General features: G+C 37.7%; 1 protein-coding gene across 2 annotated transcripts in view; it reads right to left on the reverse strand.

Annotated features, from left to right (window-relative positions):
- LOC121367666 (somatomedin-B and thrombospondin type-1 domain-containing protein-like) overlaps positions 1 to 23799 on the reverse strand; it is an 89780-nt gene that overhangs the window by 38261 nt on the left and 27720 nt on the right. The window contains exon 1 of one of the 2 annotated variants that reach the window (XM_041491974.1): positions 3846 to 4026. The exons of the other annotated variant lie outside the window; for it this stretch is intronic. Within the exon in view, the coding sequence (XP_041347908.1) occupies positions 3846 to 3912 (67 nt within the window). The 5' untranslated portion in view covers positions 3913 to 4026. Of the gene's footprint in view, positions 1 to 3845; positions 4027 to 23799 lie in introns of those variants that run through there. 2 annotated transcript variants of the gene reach the window in all.

A 23799-nucleotide genomic window follows, 5' to 3' on the forward strand; every position in this document is an offset into this window, starting at 1 on the left:
ATACTTACACGATGTTGACCGAATGGTTAGGTCGAACTAACAGAGTGTTCCAGATGGAACGAAAAGCAGACCCTTATATTAATTGGCCCTCTCCAACATATGTCTTCATCATGCTAATATTTATGTTTTTATTCACTTTCTTCTCTAGTTGTTCAGTTAACCCATTTCTGCCAGACATCTTGACCTTTGGCCTTCAGACAATTATTCCACACCTACAATTCTTCCTACAAGTGGATTCTCCATATCCTGCACAAAAATGACTTCATCATTATCTACCAGTAATAAAAGTGACAAGCCTCATGACACTGTTTTACTAACGACTCCCATCTAGCTGAACGCCAGCAGCTAGTAGTGGTAATTGTGTCTGCTAACAAGACTCTGTAATTAAGTCATTGAGCTCAGGCTTTGGATTGGAGTCAAGAGACAAAGTGTGTGTGCTTTAATCCTTTTGTGGCCTTTAAACTGTTGTAACGTGGTCACTGACAGCTGTAAAAAATTTAATTACTAAATTACTAGCACAGAGAAACCTTTTTAAACCAGACACCCACAGGAGCAAGTAAAATGTCCAGTTTCAAGGGGTATATGGTTTAAAGAGATTGTGATCTGTACTGATATTTAACATGGGACCATGAAATTTTTTTTGTTTTTAAGGGAATTCCCATTTACTGGTGGTTTGGTTTTGAGGGAATTCCCATTTACTGGTGGTTTGGTTTTGAGGGAATTCCCATTTACTGGTGGTCTGGTTTTGGGGGAATTCCCATTTACTGGTGGTCTGGTTTTGAGGGAATTCCCATTTACTGGTGGTCTGGTTTTGAGAGAATTCCCATTTACTGGTGGTCTGGTTTTGAGAGAATTCCCATTTACTGGTGGTCTGGTTTTGAGGGAATTCCCATTTACTGGTGGTCTGGTTTTGAGGGAATTCCCATTTACTGGTGGTCTGGTTTGGTGGGAATTCCCATTTACTGGTGGTCTGGTTTTGAGGGAATTCCCATTTACTGGTGGTCTGGTTTGGTGGGAATTCCCATTTACTGGTGGTCTGGTTTGGTGGGAATTCCCATTTACTGGTGGTCTGGTTTGGTGGGGTTTCACTGTATGTCAGTTTTGTATTCTAAGCTATATATCATTATATAGGTCTACAGGAACAGGATGTAAGAAGGTAAACATTGAAGGGGGCAGGGACAGATTAATAAGGCAATACTGACAGGACTAGGAAAACTAAAAAAAAAAAGGTACAATTCTAGAGGGGTGGATATGGAGGCATCAACTGTCACTTGGATATTTTTGAAAATTAGATACCCTAAAATGCAATACTGCAATCTACAAAGACAATTTTGCCATGACAAATGGTGCCTCTTCAAAACACACACACACACACACACACACACACACACACACACACACACACACACACACACACACACACGTGTGCGTGCGCACACAGTCCCCTAAGATCCACTGTACCTGGTGTATATTTGTCAGTAACTGACAAATTCTAATAGAACAGCCTAAAATATTTTAATAATGGTTAAGTTTAAAACCATCACCATAAAAACTGAGCTCTTTGTACAATAATAAAAACACCCATTATATTATTATTATTATTATCAAAGCTACACAAATCTTCCAACATGTTAAACACCCAGCTTTGACAGTAGTCTCATAATCAAGATGTAACACAGACATATTAGCCATTCAAAATTATTTAAATGAAGACACATCAGTGTGTAGAAGCAGCCATATCTCAGTCAGGAAATGGGTCTTATCTTGTTTCATCAGACACAGAATGAATATTTAGTATAGTTACTGGGTTAACTTAAGCCATTTACATCAATCTTCATCTGAATTGCAAAACAAACAGTATTTCAAGCCCAGTTTGTTCATCAGACAAACAGTTTCAATATTCGAGCATCAGTAAAGTTTAATGGGACAGGGCTAGAGAATTGATACTCTCCAGTGGACACGTTCATGCTGAGTTATTTTCCAACCAATCTTCCATGACTGCCTAGCATTAACTGTATGGTTAATTGAAATCCTGGTCATATTGTTTAACCACCTTCAAATCTGCTGAATTTAAACAATTACAGCTGAAGTCTCTCTTTAATATAATTATTATAACATCATCCTATGATCTATTGATTTAAAATCATCAAACACCACTACAATGTTGATCACTGTTGCATTTCATTTCAACTTATTTTCATGCTTATATCCAATTATGTTTCAAGCATGCTGTCCTGGGCACACACCTCAGCTATTTGGGCTAAAACTCACTCTGGGTGGGAGCCGGTACTGGGCTACAAACCCTGTACCGACCAGCCTTATGTCCGATGGCCTAACCACGACACCACCGAGGCCAGTTTATCACTGTTCGTGGAAACTGTCCGCTGCATTCATAAAACAAATAAGTGCCACTATATTGTTAATATGTTTGTTCTATAACCAATGTTTGTATTAGCAGATTGTGATGACTGGATAAAGTGAGTCGTATCCTGCTATTAGCAAGCTATGTCTTGTGACGACACGTGGACATCACATCCATGGAAATGTCATAAAACCGTTCACTTCACTTACATAATTAATCATACAAAGCAGTTCATATAAACTGGAACAATAGTTTTTTCCCCCTCAATTTCTGAGGGATTACAGGATAAAGATATCTTCATCTGGCTCCCATTATTACCATCGCAGGATAAAGATATCTTCATCTGGCTCCCATTATTACCATCACAGGATAAAGATATCTTCGTCTGGCTCCCATTATTACCATCACAGGATAAAGATATCTTCATCTTGCTCCCATTATTACTGTCACAGACTGTCACAGGATAAAGATATCTTCATTTGGCTTCCATTGTTACCTTCACATGATAAAGATATCTTTGTTTGGCTCCCAATATTACCTTCACAGGATAAAGATATCTTTGTTTGGATCCCAATATTACCTTCACAGGATAAAGATACATGTATCTTCATCTGGCTCTCTTTATTACTGTCACAGGATAAAGATATCTTCATTTGGCTTCCATTGTTACCTTCACAGGATAAAGATATCTTTGTTTGGATCCCAATATTACCTTCACAGGATAAAGATATCTTTGTTTGGATCCCAATATTACCTTCACAGGATAAAGATATCTTTGTTTGGCTCCCAGTATTACCTTCACAGGATAAAGATATCGTTGTTTGGATCCCAATATTACCTTCACAGGATAAAGATACATGTATCTTCATCTGGCTCCCTTTATTACTGTCACAGGATAAAGATATCTTCATTTGGCTTCCATTGTTACCTTCACAGGATAAAGATATCTTTGTTTGGCTCCCAATATTACCTTCACAGGATAAAGATATCTTTGTTTGGATCCCAATATTACCTTCACAGGATAAAGATATCTTCATCTGGCTCCCTTTATTACTGTCACAGGATAAAGATATCTTCATTTGGCTTCCATTATTACCTTCACAGGATAAAGATATCTTTGTTTGGCTCCCAATATTACCTTCACAGGATAAAGATATCTTCATCTGTCTCCCATTATTACCTTCACAGGATCATCCTTCGTCATTCAACTAGTTATTCTATACGTAACACTTTAAACATACAGCTGAACACCTAATATGTTTGGATTAGCGCCCCTCACTTCTGATATTAAAATGGACAATATGACATCATTATGTGATTCAGATTAGTGATTAGCTAAAGGATTACAAAGAATAGATGGTCATTACAAAAATATTAATTTGGATGCTCAGTTATTCTGAATTGGCTAAAAACATAAAAATATCTTCAAGATTGCTACCTATAAATGAATATATTACACTTGTGATGAGTGCATCATACTTACAATGTTGCAAACCCTGAATGTTCCCAACTAAAACCAGGAAAAATCCACATAAGAGACGAAATTCCATTGTAAATTTTTGAAAATGTTTCAGTTTTCCTCTCTACGACAGTGATAGCAGCAGCCACCTCAGACAGCCAGTCTGGCCAGGGAAAACAAAGAAGAAGAATGCGATGTGCTTTACGGTCTCGGCCTCCCACAGATAACCTCAAGAACTGGGACCCATCATTAACCAGCCTGGAAATCGGGGACCCACATTGATACCAACAATGCATGTGTCTTGGACGCCTACAGTCCAGACTCGTTAACCCGAATCTCCACTGTGTAAACCAAACCAAGATCTCATTTCTTGACCATCATGAAAGTCAAGCATTCATCATCATCAGAGACGCATCCTGATGACATCATTCATGATATGCATCATGCTTAATTAAGCTGTACAATTGGATGTTAAGAACAGAGTGTCCACCTGGCTATTTTACCTGTGTTACCTGTATTACCTGTACTTCCACCTGTGTAGACATGTTTACAACCACTATTGCTCAAGATGACAGTCTCAACACATTTTCTTTTTTTCCCATTGTAACCAGACTAATAATGTGTACAGTTTACCCTGTAGCCATACAAACTCTGTCTAGCACTGTCACAATGGGCAGTAAGCATAATAGCCCGGAATGGACATTGTTAATTGTATGTCTGACCATTACAGTTCATGCTATGGAGGGTAATGTCCACTCACGGAACCGGACAGTGACCCATTTGATTTAGGGGTGAGAGAAAAAACAAGATAGTATCCCGGGGCCAAAAACACTGACATAATGGCATGAATTGAGAAATGTGTCATGACAGGGTCACACATACAAATAAGGAAATAACAAATAACTACGCATGTGAACGTGAACCCGATTTAAAAAGAAGTATATCACCTGGAATACATTTTGTATTTTATATAAATACTTAATGGGTGACACGATTTCAACTTTTATGTCAGAATCAAGGCACATGATAAAAAAAAACAGAAAACTAGTAAAACCAATAGTTTTAATGTGGTCAATTGTGGGGGTTGTGAATAATTATTCAAACATGTCTTTCACAGATAAACTTTATTGTTTGAAGAGATTTCGTTCAAGCTAATTAGATATGTTAGTTATCTCTGAAATTTGTCATGATACCAAACAGGACATTGTGGCACCATTGTTTTGACTTCATACAACAAATATCACATATTTGAAAATATTTTGTATGTCCTACATTTACTAGATGGTACAAACAGTCAAACACTTGATGCATTCATACAACTCGAAGAAAGCCTTAAATAGCCAAAGACATTATTTATATAGTAATATTCATATAGTAATAATAAACTATTCTGTTAAATTACAGAAACACTTTCCAATGTAAAACAGACACAAATGAAAATTTTCTTTGATATTTGGAGAGAAACAAATTTAAAAAAAAGACACAACCATGTTTTAATTTCTACAACTTCACCATCTACCAAAAAGGAAGCTGATACAAAATTATGTTCACATATCTGATATTTTTTATGTACAAAGGCAAAATGATGATGTCATAATGTGAAGTTATGGACATTAGCAGTTATAAAAAGGATTTCTCTTGACAGACTTTCCAGTCAACTGGAGATTACTCGAAAGTAGGGGATGCAGGGTTAGATCTGGCAATCACCAAATTCACCAGTTGTGAATTTTAAAAGTAATTGGTAAATTTTCTTTTAAAGGGACATTCCTGAGTTTGCTGCATTGTAAAATGTTTTCCACTAATAATATATTTCTATGATTAAACTTCAATATTAAATATATTTTCTTGTTTAGAAAACAAATTACATGGCGAATAAATTACATGTAATAATTGTCAATTTTTGACATTTTGTTACAGAATCTGAAACATAATTTGGCGAAATTTTCTTCTCACCCAGAGTTAGCCCTGGGATGCAAATAAATCAATAGGGATGGTTTGGGGTGGGGGAGTGGGGCAGTGATCCTGATCTGAGAAAATACTGCACTACATTAATATATATGCATTATGCTGGCAAACACCCAACACTTTACACAGGGTATGGGAATCAGACGACAGACTGGGCATGTTTTTATTCTATCAGTGCAAAGAAATATTTGTACTGTGTACATGTTCCATGTAAATATACAATATACTAAACAATTCACATAACTAAGTCTTACTACAAGGGGCCGACAAGTGCTTTGATATCCACCTGAACCCCTTTCATACCAAGGAGACAGGCTAATAATTAACATGACATGGAGAAGCATGTCCTCCCAAGACACCTTAGCCAGGCAAACAAATGCACACAGAGAAGAAAATCTCCCATACTGGCAGTGCCTTACCAGCACAAAGACATCTAAATTGCTGAACAAACTTCTCAATAAACACAAGATCTACGATAAATGCACAAACATTTGAACTGTACTTGACTTATGTAGAAGGTCAAATGTGTGTGTGTGGTATAAAAACTGCAAAGTGGACCCAATTCTTTAACGCTGCAATTGATTTTGTTAACTGAAATGTCATTGGTTGGTGTTTGTGGTATGTTTTTGTTAATTATAATCTCATTGGTTGGTCTTATAGTTTTAGTGTCAACTGTGATCTCATTGGTTGGTGTCTAATGACCACCTTGGTTGGTTTAAGTGACAGTTGTAATCAGTGTAAACACACAGCTGCTAGTAAGTATTTGAAGCATAATTGGAAAGTGGAGATACAATTACATTACTTCTCATGTTAATACATTTTATATTTAATAATTAGTCCCTGTGTCCAGGTTATAGGTAACTATTGCTTCATGGCCCGACAGGGTCAACATTACATTACTTCTCATGTTAATACATTTTATATTTAATAATTAGTCCTGTGTCCAGGTTATAGGTAAATAGGTAACTATTGCTTCATGGCCCGACAGGGTCAACATTTTCACACAAACATTTCTACAAATGTTACAGCAATTAGTTTTGTTATTTGTATATAGTCTGAAAAATTGGACTGATCAACAACAAAATGAGTCATAACTTGCAATACATGTCAAAATTACAAAAGTGGGATAACATATTAAAAATAAGCTATTTTTGGCAATTCAATTTCTTATTGATTAAAATCCAGTCTGAAAAATGGTCATTTGTAGTCCTCAACAAAAAACCCATTTGTAGTCCTCCCCAACCCCCACTTGTAGTCCTCCCCAACCTCCCAAACCCCACTTGTAGTCCTCCCCAACCCCCACTTGTAGTCCTCACCAACCTCCACTTGTAGTCCTCGCCAACCCCCACTAGTAGTCCTTGCCAACCCTCACTTGTAGTCCTCACCAACCCACTTGTAGTCCTCACCAACCCCCACTTGTAGTCATTGTCAACCCCCACTTGTAGTCCTCACCAACCCACTTGTAGTCCTCACCAATCCCCACTTGTAGTCCTCCCCAACCCACTTGTAGTCCTCACCAACCCACTTGTAGTCCTCACCAACCCCCACTTGTAGTCCTCACCAACCCACTTGTAGTCCTCACCAACCCCCACTTGTAGTCCTCCCCAACCCACTTGTAGTCCTCACCAACCCCCACTTGTAGTCCTCACCAACCCACTTGTAGTCCTCCCCAACCCACTTGTAGTCCTCACCAACCCCCACTTGTAGTCCTCACCAACCCACTTGTAGTCCTCCCCAACCCACTTGTAGTCCTCCCCAACCCCCACTTGTAGTCCTCCCCAACCCACTTGTAGTCCTCACCAACCCCCACTTGTAGTCCTCCCCAACCCACTTGTAGTCCTCACCAACCCCCACTTGTAGTCCTCCCCAACCCACTTGTAGTCCTCACCAACCCCCACTTGTAGTCCTCCCCAACCCACTTGTAGTCCTCACCAACCCCCACTTGTAGTCCTCACCAACCCACTTGTAGTCCTCCCCAACCCACTTGTAGTCCTCACCAACCCCCACTTGTAGTCCTCCCCAACCCACTTGTAGTCCTCCCCAACCCACTTGTAGTCCTCCCCAACCCCCACTTGTAGTCCTCCCCAACCCACTTGTAGTCCTCACCAACCCCCACTTGTAGTCCTCACCAACCCCCACTTGTAGTCCTCCCCAACCCACTTGTAGTCCTCCCCAACCCACTTGTAGTCCTCCCCAACCCACTTGTAGTCCTCACCAACCCCCACTTGTAGTCCTCCCCAACCCACTTGTAGTCCTCACCAACCCCCACTTGTAGTCCTCCCCAACCCACTTGTAGTCCTCACCAACCTCCACTTGTAGTCCTCACCAACCCTCACTTGTAGTCCTCCCCAACCCACTTGTAGTCCTCACCAACCCCCACTTGTAGTCATCGTCAACCCCCACTTGTAGTCCTCCCCAACCCCCACTTATAGTCATCGTCAACCCCTATTTCCTTCCCACTAGCTACAGGACTACTTATGTCTATGCCAATATATGAAAATCACAACCTACTGAAAATAAGTATCATTGGAAAATAAATATAAAAATCCCTATATGTTTAATTGGCCAAAAATAACTGTTGCATTTAAAATTATGTCATTTGTGGGGTTTTGTTTTTTAAAGCCACCCATTACATGAACTTCATGATGAAGCCTTAATTATTAAAATAACCAATAAGCAGACTGGCAGTAATTGTATTACCACTAAAAGAAAGAAAAAAAAGATAGCATCACAGATCGATTCAACAAAGTAGAATACTAACATAGACATCCATATTTAGTCCCATTAACCAAGTTTTATCTGAATGTTATTGCTTCTGTACATGCCAAGCCATTACAACTGACAGTATAATCTTGGACAGGAATATAGTTCACTTTGTCATGAGACTTGCAATAAAATAAGTAGGTTCATCTGAAGCTAGATCTGAAAACAAATAAAATGGTATAAGCCGGTTTATATTCTTGGTTTATAGCAATATTACTTTCAGTCTTGGCCTCTACATTTTCATCAATTCATTTATATTTATTTTAGTGCTAATATCCAATTAAAGTTAAAGCACACTGTCCTGGACACACACCTCAGCTATCTGGCTTGTCTGTCCAGAACTGTGGGTTAATGGTTAATTATATTATTAGTGGTTGGTAAGAGAGAAGTCAGTGTAGTGGTCTTACACCTACCCACTGAGTTGTTAAACTTGCTCTGGGTGGGAGCCGGTACCAAGATGTGAACCCAGTACCTACCAGCCTTATATTTGATGACCTAACTCCTACACCACCGAGGCCAACATAAGCCAGTGTATATGTTGTTATAGAGGAATATTATTTTCAGTGTTGGCCTCTACGAGCTTTAATAGGGTTTACAGTGTGTCCACCATTGTTGAGTAATGTTGAATGAAGGAGTGGATCTTTCAACTCAGGATTACAGCAGATTAAGATCAAAGAGCACAATGTGTAAGGTGGCAGGTTAATCCAGGTAACACATACCTGAGGAGTGAAATCTGTTTCAAATGACTTACACCTGTATCACCACTGGTCTCAGTCGTCTGTTGGTTATACCATCTGCTTTAAAGCCCCTCCTGCCCTGGAATTGGTCACTGGCGAAGTCAGAGGCTAAGTCCAGGGTGGGCGTGCCTGAACCTTTGTGGATATGGGCACGTAAATAGAGTTCTCATCCCATCCCATCTGCTTTAAAGATGTAGGGTTCTGGGTTTGCTTCTCAGTACCAACATCAATTCTGTAGTGAATTTTAATGGCCAAATACCGGCCTCGGTGGCGTTATGGTTAAGCCGTCGGAAATATGGCTGGTAGGTACTGTGTTTTCATAACTGTGACACAGTCTTAAGAATAAACCCACTACATTTTTTCATTAGCAGCAAGGGATCTTTTATATATACATTAGTCACAGACAGGATAACACATACCATGACCTTTGATATACAAGTGCACTGGCTGGAATGAGAAATAGCCCAATGGGCCACCAACAGGGATCGATCTCAGACCGACTATGCATCGAGTGAGTGCTTTACCACTGGGCTACATCCCGCCCCTTCTTAATTATATGTCTGACACTAATTAAAATGTGTTGAGTGTGTCATTAAATAATGCTTCTTTCTTTCCATTGCTTTCTTTGTCTCATTACACAATGTGCTGAGGTGCCATTGAACAATATTTTCATTCTCTTTTACTGTCATTTCAAATAACCCATATTAATGGCCTTTGTGTGTTTGGTCATTATCTGATGCAATCTGCGACTATTTAAACTGCAAGTGATAAATCCGACTCTTGCCGGCGATGGGTCAGTTTGAGTGATATATTCAAACAGCAATGGAAATCAATGAACCAGGATGCCATCAGTTAGTTAAGCCCAGAAAACTGAATTACAGTGGGGAGAATTTAAAATGAAGTAAGCTTCTAAAAATAGACAAAAGAAACACGGGGAAAATTCAAATGGAATGAACATAATCCCCACTTTGTAAAAAGTTTGTTTTAACGACTCCACTAGAGCACATTGATTTATTAATCATTGGCTACTGGATGTCAAACATTTGGTAATTTTGACATATAGTCTTAGAGGAATCACGTTACATTTTTCCATTAGTAGCAAGGAATTTTTTATATGCACCATCCCACGGCCTGTGATATACCAATGGGATCAGTGAATGTGATGAGAAATAGCCCAATGGGCCCAGCGATAGGGATCGATCCCAGACGAAGCGTGCATCAAGCAAACACTTTACTACTGGGCTATGTCCCGCCCCTCTGCACTGAGTAAATGAAATTCATTAAAACAGGACCCTCTTCTTATAGACGTCTGTTAGCTTGAGAAATCACAATATCACACAATTTTAGTGTTCTTCTAGTTCAAATCACTGCCTAAATAAACCCATTTTCTGATTATTTTGCACCTAGAGTTTCTTTTATTGCTTAGTATATATGCATGATGAAAAGAAATTAGAAGAAAGGAAAGTTTGTTTCATAACAGCTCAGCCTATTGTTTAATCAGCAATGGTTAGGTTTCAGATACAGGTGACTGAGTGAGTGAGTAAAAGTTTTACACGTGCGTATATACCACGAAGGTTTCACGCACGCCTGTCACGGGCTTAATCTCTGACTTTCGCCAGTGACTAAGTCTGGGCCAGGAGGGGGGAGGGGTACGTTTGAGGTGGGCGGAATTTGGAATAAAAAATTTAGTGGTCGGTCAAAGACCTAAGTCCTAAAATCCTAACGACATTCTACACTTCTACACATGTCCGGACTAAGAATTTAAAACCAAAAGTTTTTGACTGCTCGACCTAAAAGGTTTTAAGGTGATTTGAGCAATTGATCGGGCACCAAAGTAAAATGCGTTGGACTATTTATAAAAAAATAAACATAAGAATTTTGAGCCGTGGCCGAAAAAATTTTAAAGTCCAACTAAGCCCAAAAAAAGAAAATGGAGGTTGGTGTCTACTTTGGCGAGCCTGAAGATTCCCGGAGTAGAGGCAGGAGATGTTGGCGTCGTAGCAAAGTACAGGTGACTGAGCACAAGATTTAGTGATAAAGATGAAACCTGCTGTAACCATATAGGCTATTCTTTCAGAATATCAATGTTTTTTATGAGTAAACATAATTTCCAAGACAGGACAACACATACCACAGATTTATATATATACAAGTCAAGGAAGACTGGTTTAACATAACACATAGTGACGATGATACCATGATATAACCCATGTGAACTAAGCATTAAAACCACTGGCCCTGTCTGTTCATATGCTGGGTTTGGCTAGACAGTACTCAGTATAACAGTTGGCCAGTTTTCAACAACTAAATGCTTGTCAACAACTGTGCCTTAAATACATTTGTCTAAATCAGACCTTTGGTTTGATTCTATTTGAGTTTAGTGACTAGAATAAATGCTTCAAGAAAAAAAAAAAAAAAAAAAAAAAAAAAAAAAAACATCCCTCTATTCAAAATTGGCTTACTGTGTGTGCGTTTCATACAGGATATCGGATTCCTTTGCACCAGTCGAAAAAATAAAAGATGAATGTGAGTGAACTCCAAAATAATAAAGTTAGAAATCTGTGGCATCAGATTTAAGAAATTATGTGTAACTTAGACACACTAGTTAATGACCCTTTAAGTGTTCTGAAATTTCAGACATAACAGTTTATAGTCATATTCTCACATATAAGAAAAACAGAATGGGGCTAGATGACATTCGAGCTCGCAAGCCTTGAAGATTTATGCATCCTTTAAAACCTTCCCATATTAATTCACCATCCAGTACCTTCTTAACCAGCTGGGGCGTTTTTGACAGTCACACTGTAAGTATAACAATACACAAGTGTTGTATTGTTTCTAGCCCGACAAGACAATAAACAGCCATTCCATAGTAATACTTCAGACCCTGCTTAATTAATAAACAGTCATTTGGTATGCGATACTATCATTATAAGAATTTAAAAAAGTGTGGTTTATACACACTGCAGTTACCGTAAAATTCTTAAATAAAGTGCACCATTTTATAAACAGCACCTTGCAATTGACAGTAAAAAAGGTAGTGGCTTAAAGGCCAAGAAATACGGTACTGTCTACAGGAGCACAAAAAATATTGTTACCTAAGTTGAGCAAGATTATTTACTCTTCCTTGGCAACGTATCTGTTACACTTAGTGTTTGCTCAGCTGACGGCCATACATTTTACATTGTCATGAAGATCTTATAAATAAGATCCCTCACTGTCATCTTTTTTATTACATATCTATTCAGTCTTACTATAGTGATAAAGGCCTTTTGAAACCGTGTAATAAATTTATCCTATATTGCACATATGTGCAATCTGGACAGGAACTTTTAAATGGGGGAATTCCCTTTTTCTTTTTACTGTAGTTAGTGCCTTTTATTTACTTACGTCATATATGATTTACAAATGACGTCATATCGTATTTGAAACATTACACAAGGCTGCCGCAGAGTATGATTCTTGACGTCAAATGAATCCATGAAAGGAGTTTTGATCATAGATTTAACAAAGTGTAGTTATGATGTTAAATTAAAAACCGTTTTTGTAAAACATAAAAGAAGGTATGTAATAACTACAGAACTTCACATACGTTATTTTCGCTTCCTATTTATTGCACTCGTTTATTTTGTGAAAGAACATACCACTCAACCACTATGCGGTCTTGTGGTATATATTCTTGCACAAAATAAACTTGTGCAATAAATAGGAAGCAAAAACAACGTATGTGAAGTTCTGTATATTTATATTACTATCCATATGGTTAGTGGTTCAACATAACCGAGTTAATAAAAACCATACGAAGCACACGTGTAATAACAAGTGTAATGATGCAGTTTTTGGAAGTGACGTCATAACATGACATTGCTTCCCCAGCTCAGACTGTATGTAAAATATGAATGTCATTTCGTCGTCTCATTCTAGTTGTGGCTGAAACATTTGAGACGGTCTTTGTTATTTATTTAAAAAATCAATAACAATATGGATAATAAAGAAATTATTACACTTGCGTGTGAGTTGTACTGATTTTACAAAACTTGTGTGAAGATTCTCACTCGAGCAATACAAAAACCATGACACTTGTTTCGTAAAATCAGTATGACACATGAGCTTGTATAATAATCTCTATTTATAATACAAAAACCATGACACTTGTTTCATAAAATCAGTATGACACATGAGCTCGTATAATAATCTCTATTTATAATACAAAAACCATGACACTTGTTTCTTAAATCAGTATGACACATGAGCTCGTATAATAATCTCTATTTATAATACAAAAACCATGACACTTGTTTCTTAAATCAGTATGACACATGAGCTCGTATAATAATCTCTATTTATAATACAAAAACCATGACACTTGTTTCTTAAATCAGTATGACACATGAGTTCGTATAATAATCTCTATTTATAACACATTGTATAATGATGTATAAAATTTAACAATGATTGAATCTTCTCATTAACCAAGAAATATTTATGAAGTAAATTTTGTACTTATAAATTTGGAAACAGTTCCACCCATTCCCTCCTTGGGAGTTTTGAATTTGCATGGATTACGATATATGAAAATTATATTGGTATTTTATAATGAAACTTAACCCTAATCCTAATATTCATAACACAAAATAATTGTGTTTTATATAAACGGGATCAGTCCCCGTCAGTGGGCTCATTGGGCTATTTCTCATTCCAGCCAGTGCACAACTGGTATATCAAAGGCTGTGGTATGTGTTATACTGTCTGTGGGATGGTGCATATAAAAGATCCCTTGTAGCAGGTTTCCTCTCTAAGACTACATGTAAACATTACCAAGTATTTGACATCCAATAGCCAATGATTAATAAATCAATGTGCTCTAGTAGTGTTGTTAAACAAAACAAATTTTAACTTTATATAAAGATTTGTTGTGAGGGAAAACAGGAGGAACCCTTGCAAACTGCTCTCCTTACTTGAAAGTTCTCCCCTGGAATGAAATTATGATAGTCTTTCTTATATATGACTGTACCTAGCACTAAATAAAACACTGGCCTTACAACAGTTTTATGTTTATAGACTGTGTAAAGTTAACAAAATAGTTAAAGAATACAAATTTCACCAAAAGTCTATAAACGAAACAGCAAATGCAGCTTTGGGTGATAATCTAATTGTGGCAACATGACCCTTCCCCCTCTGTCAATAAACTCTCAGTGCTGTGGTTGATAGGTCTGTTTAATCCACATACCGTCAACAAGAGGTGTTTACTTTGTGGTGCAGTGCTCTCTCGTTCAAGTTGGGCTAGTCTGCACAATGTCTGTATTTACAGTAGAGAACTTCATACTCAAGAGTTAACTATTTGCTGAATCAGGGGTTTCTGTGAATTGTTCATTATAAATTCACAGAGATGTCCCTTTTACATTAATAATTAATAAATTCATTTCATTCATTTTATTTTTGTCCAAATATCTGAATAAGGAAAGCAGGTTGTTTTGGACAGACACCTCAGTCCATGGAAGAAACTTAAAAAGTTTATTTTGTTTTACGATACCACTAGACTCGCCAACAGCCAATGTGTATTTTTGTCGTAGAGGAAATCTGCTACTTTTTCTATTAGCTTCAAGGGATCTTTTATATGTACTAGCTTTCGCACAGTTAGGACAGTACATATCTTGGCATTTGATATACCAGTTGTAGTGCACTGGTTGGAATGGGGAAAAAACAGAGAATGAATCTATTGAGGTGATTTGATCTTATGATGAAATGACATCAGGTAAGTGTTCTACCTACTAAGCTAGATCCCAACCCCAGGCCATGGAAGAGGTTAATGGTTAGATGTGTATTGAGAGACAGGTCAATGCAGTGCAGTGCGAGGTGCATAGTAAGATATGAACCACCTTCCTGAGTCATGGAGGGGACAGGATGTAGCACAGTGATAAAACGCTCGCTTGGGCTTGGGATCAATCACCATCGGTGGGCCAATTGGGCTATTTCTCGATTTAACCAGTGCACCACGACTGGTATATCAAAGGCCATGGTATGTACTATCCTGTCTGTGGAATAATAAATATAAAAGATACTTTGCTACTGATGGAACAATGTAGCGGGTTTCCTCTCTAAGACTATATGTCAAAAGTACCAAATGTTTGACATCCAATAGCTGATGATTAATAAATCAATGTTCTCTAGTAGTGTCATTAGACAAAGCAAACTTTCTTTTTTCCCTGAGTCATGGAAAATGATTCTGGGCTGGTGCTGACATCAAACTGAGCCCACCATATACATGTACCTACAGTACCTCACTGACAGCTGATCCATTATGCCACCAGTGTTTTAACTCCAGTCAAGTTAATGTGTCTAGTGGCCAACCTACTTGCTCAAAATAAACTATTTTTAGGAAACTAGAAGGTAAACTATAGTGTTATCATTTGCTTGGTGCTCAGGAGTTGGGGAGCCAGTGTACCTATGCAGGGGTCGGAATTAGCTCAGTGGGTGACTACATCGGCTGTTCTAAGTACTGATTAGGACTAAAGTACTGTCGGAAATAGAATAAAAATTATTTTTGTCGATTACTTCTTTCATATTAAACTGACAAGTAAATATTTTGTAAATACCCATTCAATGATACTTTACTTTAGCATTTACTTGTTTGGGCTCTCACTGATGTACAAGGTAGTGTTTACTCTTAAAATTAAACTAAATGTGTCAGTAAACAGGTGATTTATGACCTTTATTGGAACAGACTATAACACATTTTGTTGATATGTGTCAATTTCATTTACCCTTAAACAAACTTTTAATTTAAAACTGCAAGTTAACTGATTATTTTGAATTGCAGCATATATTATTAATTATGACAAGCATATGAATTGAATATAAATTCAATATAAGTACGTTAGAAATTTACACAATCTTGCAACAACTTCAAGGTGCTATATAATGTGAGCTGTGATAAAGATTCTCCAATAAAAAAGTATTTTCTACCAGTAGATAAAATTATTTCCTATAATCATTTATGGGCATATTGTTAAAGGTGTCTTCTTTAAATGTCAAATCAAAATTTTATAAAAAAACACAAAAAAAACACACAACAACAATGATTTGCAATAGCTGTCATTGGATAACACTGAGATAGCACCTTTAATACCGGTATAATGGATCGTTATAATGGCTCTTGACAGATTTGATCAAAAGTTACTTATAAATGACTACAAATATTTTGTTTTGGAGAGGGATAGGGGCAAACCATCATCAGAATTAGAGGGAATCTGCTACATTTTTCCATTAGCAGCAAGAGATCTTTTATATGACAATACATCACATACCACAGCTTTTGATATACTGGTAATGGTAAATGTGAACAGTATATGCAATATATTAAATAGCCATTTATTAATCAATGTGCTGGGGTGTCATTAAACAAACACTGTCGGCCTCTGAGAATTGAGAGTTGACAAGCATAACCCATTTGTGGGTCACACAAAAATTCATGTTACCCATTTTGTTTTTGAATAACCTGTCATGATTATGTAAAAGAAAAAAAAAAGAAAAAAAAAAAGACATTTTTTATTTAATGACACACTTCACTATTGCTACATAACTGATGTTCTAAATTTACTACATCAATGAAAAATGGGCTACACATATTTACACTTGCGTGAATAACACACAAACATAAACTATCGGCCCACAGTTTTCAGAAGCCAGTATTTTACCAAGCGACACTGGAGCACTGTACTTCATAACTGTATAGAACTCTGACAGACCCATAAACAGTCAGGTCAGGTCAGGTCATAGGGTTTTAGTGCACATTCAGAACAAGCTGTTGTAGGGCACGCCTGTCGTGGGCACAAGATCCGGCCTTGGCCAGCTCCTCCGCCCATGACAGGAAAGGTGGGGGGGGGGGGGAGGGGAGAGGAGGGACTGCCTGCACTGGCAGGTGCAAGGGAGCACCAGCAGCCCGATCATAAACAGTGTTCAGACATCCCCTAATGTAGGGCGGCACATCAAAGCCAGTGGGTCAGATGGATGAATTATATAGGCTGAGGCTACAACACTCTACAATACTCGCACTGTACAGGCACGATAAAATGTTGCAAAATAAATAAGACGGGATTTGAGGGTCAGAAGAAATAAATTATCTTCTGGACTAATAGAACATGGCTGTCACCATTTGTGATATTATGTGATAGCACCATTGAATGTAGACAAACAAGAAAATTATAAATTGTGTTGACTTTTTTCCCCCCCTGTGACATAAGAATCTCTTCAAACATCTAAAAAAAAAGAAAAGAAAAAAATGCTACTGGTATACATGTACATGTATGTGGTAAAGATGTGGCAAAAAAATGTGCAGTTTGTGTGCTTAGTAAAAACAGGTAAAAAAAAAAAAAAAGTTTAATTCAGACTAAAACTAAAGTGAAAATTTGTTTTATTTAACACTGCCAGTAAAAAACATTAAACCAATTATTGATAATGGATGTCAAACATTTAATAATTTAAACACAGTCTTTGAGGAAATGCTAAATTTTTTCATAGGGATATTTTATATGCACTGTTCAACATGCAAGATAGCACATGTCATGGCCTTTGATATATGTGGAACTAGATGGTACAGAAGAATTTTTTTTTTTTTTAGATAATTGGTCCCCTAAGGGGGTTTGACCATACAACCCAGCACTTCTGACAGAGAAAGAAAGAAAGAAAGAAATGTTTTATTTAACGATGCACTCAACATTTTATTTATGGTTATATGGTGTCCGACATATGGTTACGGACCACACAAATTTTGAGAGGAAACCTGCTGTCGCCACTACATGGGATCTTTTATTTGCGCTTCCCACAGGCAGGATAGCACAAACCATGGCCTTTGTTGAACCAGTTATGGATCACTGGTCGGTGCAAGTGGTTTACACCTACCCAATGAGCCTTGCGGAGCACTCACTCAGGGTTTGGAGTCGGTATCTGGATTAAAAATCCCATGCCTCGACTGGGATCCGAACCCAGTACCTACCAGCCTGTAGACCAATGGCCTAACCAAGACGCCACTGAGGCCGATTTCTGGCAGAGAGAGATTGAAAATAAATTAAAATGTATATATGGTACTGTAATATATCCAACCATGTCAACTGAATGGAAACGTATGTAAATACCTGAAAATTACTTTTATGGGTTGCTAGTATTTGAAGCAAAAGAAAACCCCAATTAAGGATAAGTCATATACAAATACAGTTGCCTGCCAGCACCACCACCCAGTTATTTCCATACCCACAATCCTACACCACTGAAAAGAAAGTATAAACATTATAACAATCACAAGCTACAAAATAATAAAATGGATAAGCCAATTTATTTCAAAATTATTTTAAAATACTAGTAGTTTTCATTTTCTGCAAGCACAAGAGGAGATAACTCTACCTAAATAAAAAGGGTTTCATTACACAGGTCTCCATCATGACATTTGTACTTTGTACATTTACACTTCGTTTCACCGAGCACAAAAACCATCCGGAAATATTCATGTTAACTTTCTGATCCCGAATGATATCAAAACCCTCTAATTCAAAGAGAGAAAGAAAAGAACCGTGTATACCCTGACAACATGACAATAAAAAGGCATCCACTGAAAAATCAGAAAAGATGTAGTCATGCATGTTGGGATACAGTTCGTGTCTGCATAGCTTAACAGGAAAATGTGATTGAGATTATAGTTTTTTCAATTTATTTTGTAAATAATTTTTTATTATACCGGTACATGTAATAAAGAAGAAAGTTTCTGTATTATGATGTGTGACATTTCAGCACTTTGTTTGGTAACTAGCTGTCATCCAGCAAAGTTCACAAAAAGATTGGTTTTGAACATTGTAACATATAAACTGGTCCCTATCTTTCACTAATATAACAGTGGCATAGGAAGGTGCCAAAAAGTGTTGAGGGGGGGGGGGGGGGGGGGGGGGGGGGGGGGGGGGGGGGCACACTTTTATATTTAAACACTTTTACACTATTATAAAGCAAATATAAAGCAAAATACCTGAAAAGAGAGGGCACATACCCCTTAACCCCCCCCCCCCCCCCCCACACACACACACACACACACACACTTCCTACGCCAGTGTATAATTATGAATGACACATGCATCTATTATAAAGGCCACTCCTGGAGCCAAATTCACAAAACATTGTTAAGTTTACGTCTGCGACTAGCAGTTGAACTGGTCATACGTTTGCACGTGTTTGACATCTATTTCACGCAGAAAATTACATCATTATGAAGATTGAGCATTTTAAGGATGAAAGAAAATGAAATAGGTGTACTTGAAACTATATTTGTTGTACTGTTAGTGGTAAAAAGAACTAGTTTAGTCATAGATTTACATTTAAGTGCAAAACTAGGCTTATGGTGTTTTGTGAAATTGGGCCCTGGGTATAGCAGTAATATTTGCTACTGTTAGCAGCTGGGCAAATTAGATTTTAAAATGTGTAACTAAATAAAAGTTACATAACAATTTCACTTTCCCATGTAAATTTTTTTACTAGAACTTTGTTTTGTTTAATGAGCACATTGCAGGTACGGATGCAGGTTTTCTGAAGGGGTGTGGGGTCCAAATGTGATGACTCTTCTTTCCTTTTACACAGCGTGCCTCTTACAGCTGAACACATCATGCTCAAATTTACAAAAAGGGCAGGGGGGGGGGGGGGGAACGGACCCCTGGACCCCCCCTGGATCCGCTACTGTATTGATTTATTAATCATTGGATATTGAATGTTTTACATATCTTCAGTTTTAATAAACTCGTATTTTCACTGTCAATGGATATCATTGACTGTCCTGATTCAACAGACAAGTTGCTTCACCATTTTTACTGGACTGTTTAAAAGTCTACAGATCTTCTCACTAAGAGTGATTTAATGGCTAACAAATAGTTTTATGTGATATAGAGTGGAGATAACAGCGAACAAACTGAAGAGAGGGGCATGCTGGGAAACAAACAAGCCAGGTGATCTATAGTATCCTAAATTAATCAATATTAAATATATACCAAACTCAAGACTGCACGGCTTTAGAGCTGGGTGGTATTGAAATTTCAGGATCAGTATCGGTATTTTGGGGGTGATTTACCTCAGTATCGGTGTGGTATTCGGTAACAATACAATACTGATACCAAGCGGTATTTTCAGTATACTCAGCTTTAAATGCAAGCCCGAGTTACATCTCACCTGCTAATTTCATCTAAATAAAGTTAAATTCCATACACAAAGCTCTCATCTTTCTTCTTTTCAGCTATTTTGTGTTCTGTCAGATAAATGAGGGACGTTTTCCTTCCATAACCATAATGCTTATTCTTGGCCAAGCAAAACAAAGTCTCATTATTTTCTAATTAGCATTTTGTTAAATTTATTATGAAATTTATTATAAAATATTTTCTCTAAATTTAACTACATTCTGTATTTGATGAACATTGCATTTTCCTGACGAGATTATAGCACATTTCACCCCACCAGTTGTAGAGTTGTAGAACTGTGTGATGAAAAATAACTGAATCAGTCCACTGATGTGGTCACATACCACAATTATTTCTGCTATATAACATTAGTGGCTATAGCACTTTTATTAATATCAGTAGGCCCATGGATTTTTTTAATGCATCTTTGCCTTCATGAACATGTAGCCCAGTGGCAAAGCGCTTGCTTGATGCACAGTCAGTTTGGGATCGATCCCCATCAGTGGGCCCATTCAGCTATTTCTCGCTCCAGCCAGTGCACCACGACTGGCACATGAAAGGCTGTGGTATGTGCTACCCTGTCTGTGGGATGGTGCATATAAAAGAACCCTTGCTGCTAATCGAAAAAAGAGTAGCCCATGAAGTGGTGACAGCAGGTTTCCTCTCTCAATATCTATGTCGTCCTTAACAATATGTTTGACGCCATATAACCGTACATAAAATATGTTGAGTGCGTTGTTAAATAAAACATTTCTTTCTTTCTTTCTTTGCCTTCATGGGGGCAACATACCCTGAAAAGGACAACCCACAAACAAACACACCCAGTAAACCTGGCTAGATAGCTATGCGCCAATTATTTAATAAATGTGCTCTAATGGCATTGTTAAACGAAACCAATGTTTAACCAAGCTCCCTGCCAATGACGTAAATCACTGTTGAAATATGATTCAATACATACATGTCTAATGACGATATCATGGCTTTTATGTTATGATGGCTTTGTGTCACATTACCTGTAATTGTCACTAAGATATCACCTCTTTTCTTCTCGGACGTCTTTGTGTTATGTTGTGTACAGGTAATTTTCCAGGTGAGCAAGCGTAATCACCTGATGGGAATCATTACGGGTAGATGTCACCAAGTGCTGTCAACTGTGAGAGAAGACACACACAAAACGAACAGCAATTTAAACATCTGAACATCGTATGGCAAAGGTCTGCACCATTTTACACCTGTAGGTAGATCTCAGATTAATTTACGCCCGAGTTGTCCAGGTCAATAAATTGTACATTTCAATTCAACAGGTTAAACAGATCTATTGCCAGCTCAGTTGGATAATTGTACTTCAAAAGATTTTAGGGCAGGACTCTTTCTGTATTGATTAACTGTTGGTGAATGAGGGACATTTTTCTTCCACACCCAAATTGTCTCCCACATTCAAATGAATGCTAAAAGAATGGTTGCCAACAGAGATGACCTAGAGGGTTACACCCCCACCCATAATCCACCCAACCCCACCTACTGACAAACAGTTACCAGTATATACATTTACTGGTAGATATAATCAATGCACTGGTAAAGCACATTATGGTATCAAACTGTATTTTTCAAAACAAGAACTGGACTGTGGACTGGGTGAAAAACAACAGTCAAAAAGTAGTGTCTACGAAGTGGAATATAAATAAAAAATTGAATTCAAGAAAGTTTACTAATTGGCTGAAATATTACTTATGTGTTAAGCAAAAAGGTAATGAAAAATTGGAAGATTGCAATTTTGACAGTTATCTACTAATGATAAAAGCATTAAAACAATTACATTGTATTTAAAATTAATAAATTCCATTCTGTTCCATTTAGTCTCTTATTGACCTGACGGGGATGTAGTCCAGTAGTAAAGCACTCGCCTGATGCATGTTCGGTCTAGGATCGATTCCCATTGGTGGGACCATGTGGCTATTTCTCATTCCAGTCAGTGCTCTACAACTGGTGTAACATAGGCCATGGTATGTACTATCCTGTCTGTGGCATATTGCATACAAAAGATCGCTCGCTGTTAATAGAAAAAGTAGCCCATTGCATGGTGTCAGCTGGTTTCCTCTCCCATTATCTGCATGGTGTTTAACCATATGTCAGACACCAGATTAATGTAACTAAAATGTGTTGAGTGTATTGTTAAATAAAACATTCCTTCCTTCCTTCCTCTTTGTAATGTGATAATTTGTGGAAGAGCCCCTTACAAAAAACACCTGTATCAAACTGTGGCCAGCCTGTCATCACCCAAACAGAAACTCAGCTATCTCCCTAACACACTCAACACTTAATCGGATACTACACACAACATGTGTTGTAGTCAGCCTCAAATAAAGATAGGTCTGTTAACAATACGACAGAGAGGACTGGAGAGAAAAAACAACGGCTTCATTATGTGCTGCAGGTTATCAGCCGGATTGCCTCCAGTTGCACCTTTAGATCATGTTTCCAAAGTCAGAACCACAAGCAGACTCCAGAAACACAGTCTCTTGACAAGAAAAGGAAAATAATATTTGATATTTGTTTAAAAGTAGAGAGAGAGAGAGAGAGAGAGAGAGAGAGAGAGAGAGAGAGAGAGAGAGAGAGAGAGAGAGAGAGAGAGAGAGAGAGAGAGAGAGAGAGAAAGAGAGAGAGTGTGGCAGCGGAGTTTCCTCATTATCTGTGGGCAGGTATATATTGACATCATATAATCATAATTAAAATGTGTTGAGTGTGTCATTAAATAAAAATATTCCTTCCTTCAATCTGTCTGCAAGTGTCACCTAAACCCAGCAGTCAGACTTCCAACTCAATACATCACTTGCTGTCTCTAACACTCTGTCAAACGACAGAGTGGTGAATGAGACTTTCTTTATTACGGCCACATTTCCTCATTCAGATACACATGTATTTTGAGATTTTTGTCTCATCATTAAGTGATTAAATATTAATTATTCATAAAGCCATAAAATCACACCAGACTGAGCCATAGGAGGCATTGAAACAGTTAATGCCTGAAGACTTGTTATTAGTAAATCATACGATTGATTTTATTTTCTGGATGGTTAGTTCAGCTAAATAACATTCATGTCCAGACTGTAGGAAACATGCATACAAATGCGTGTGTTTTTTTGCTGCTAAAAACAAATAGCCAATGTGGCAGTCATAAGATAGGTTGAGTATTCAAACATGTTAAAGCATACATCTTCCTGTTTGTGTTATTACAAAAACACATGTGCTTCAAGGTTGTTACTACCTCTAACCAACAATGGGATAGCCTAACAGTTTGAACTGTCTATA

The sequence above is a fragment of the Gigantopelta aegis genome, chromosome 3, assembly GCF_016097555.1.
Source record: "Gigantopelta aegis isolate Gae_Host chromosome 3, Gae_host_genome, whole genome shotgun sequence".
NCBI lineage: Eukaryota > Metazoa > Mollusca > Gastropoda > Neomphalida > Peltospiridae > Gigantopelta > Gigantopelta aegis.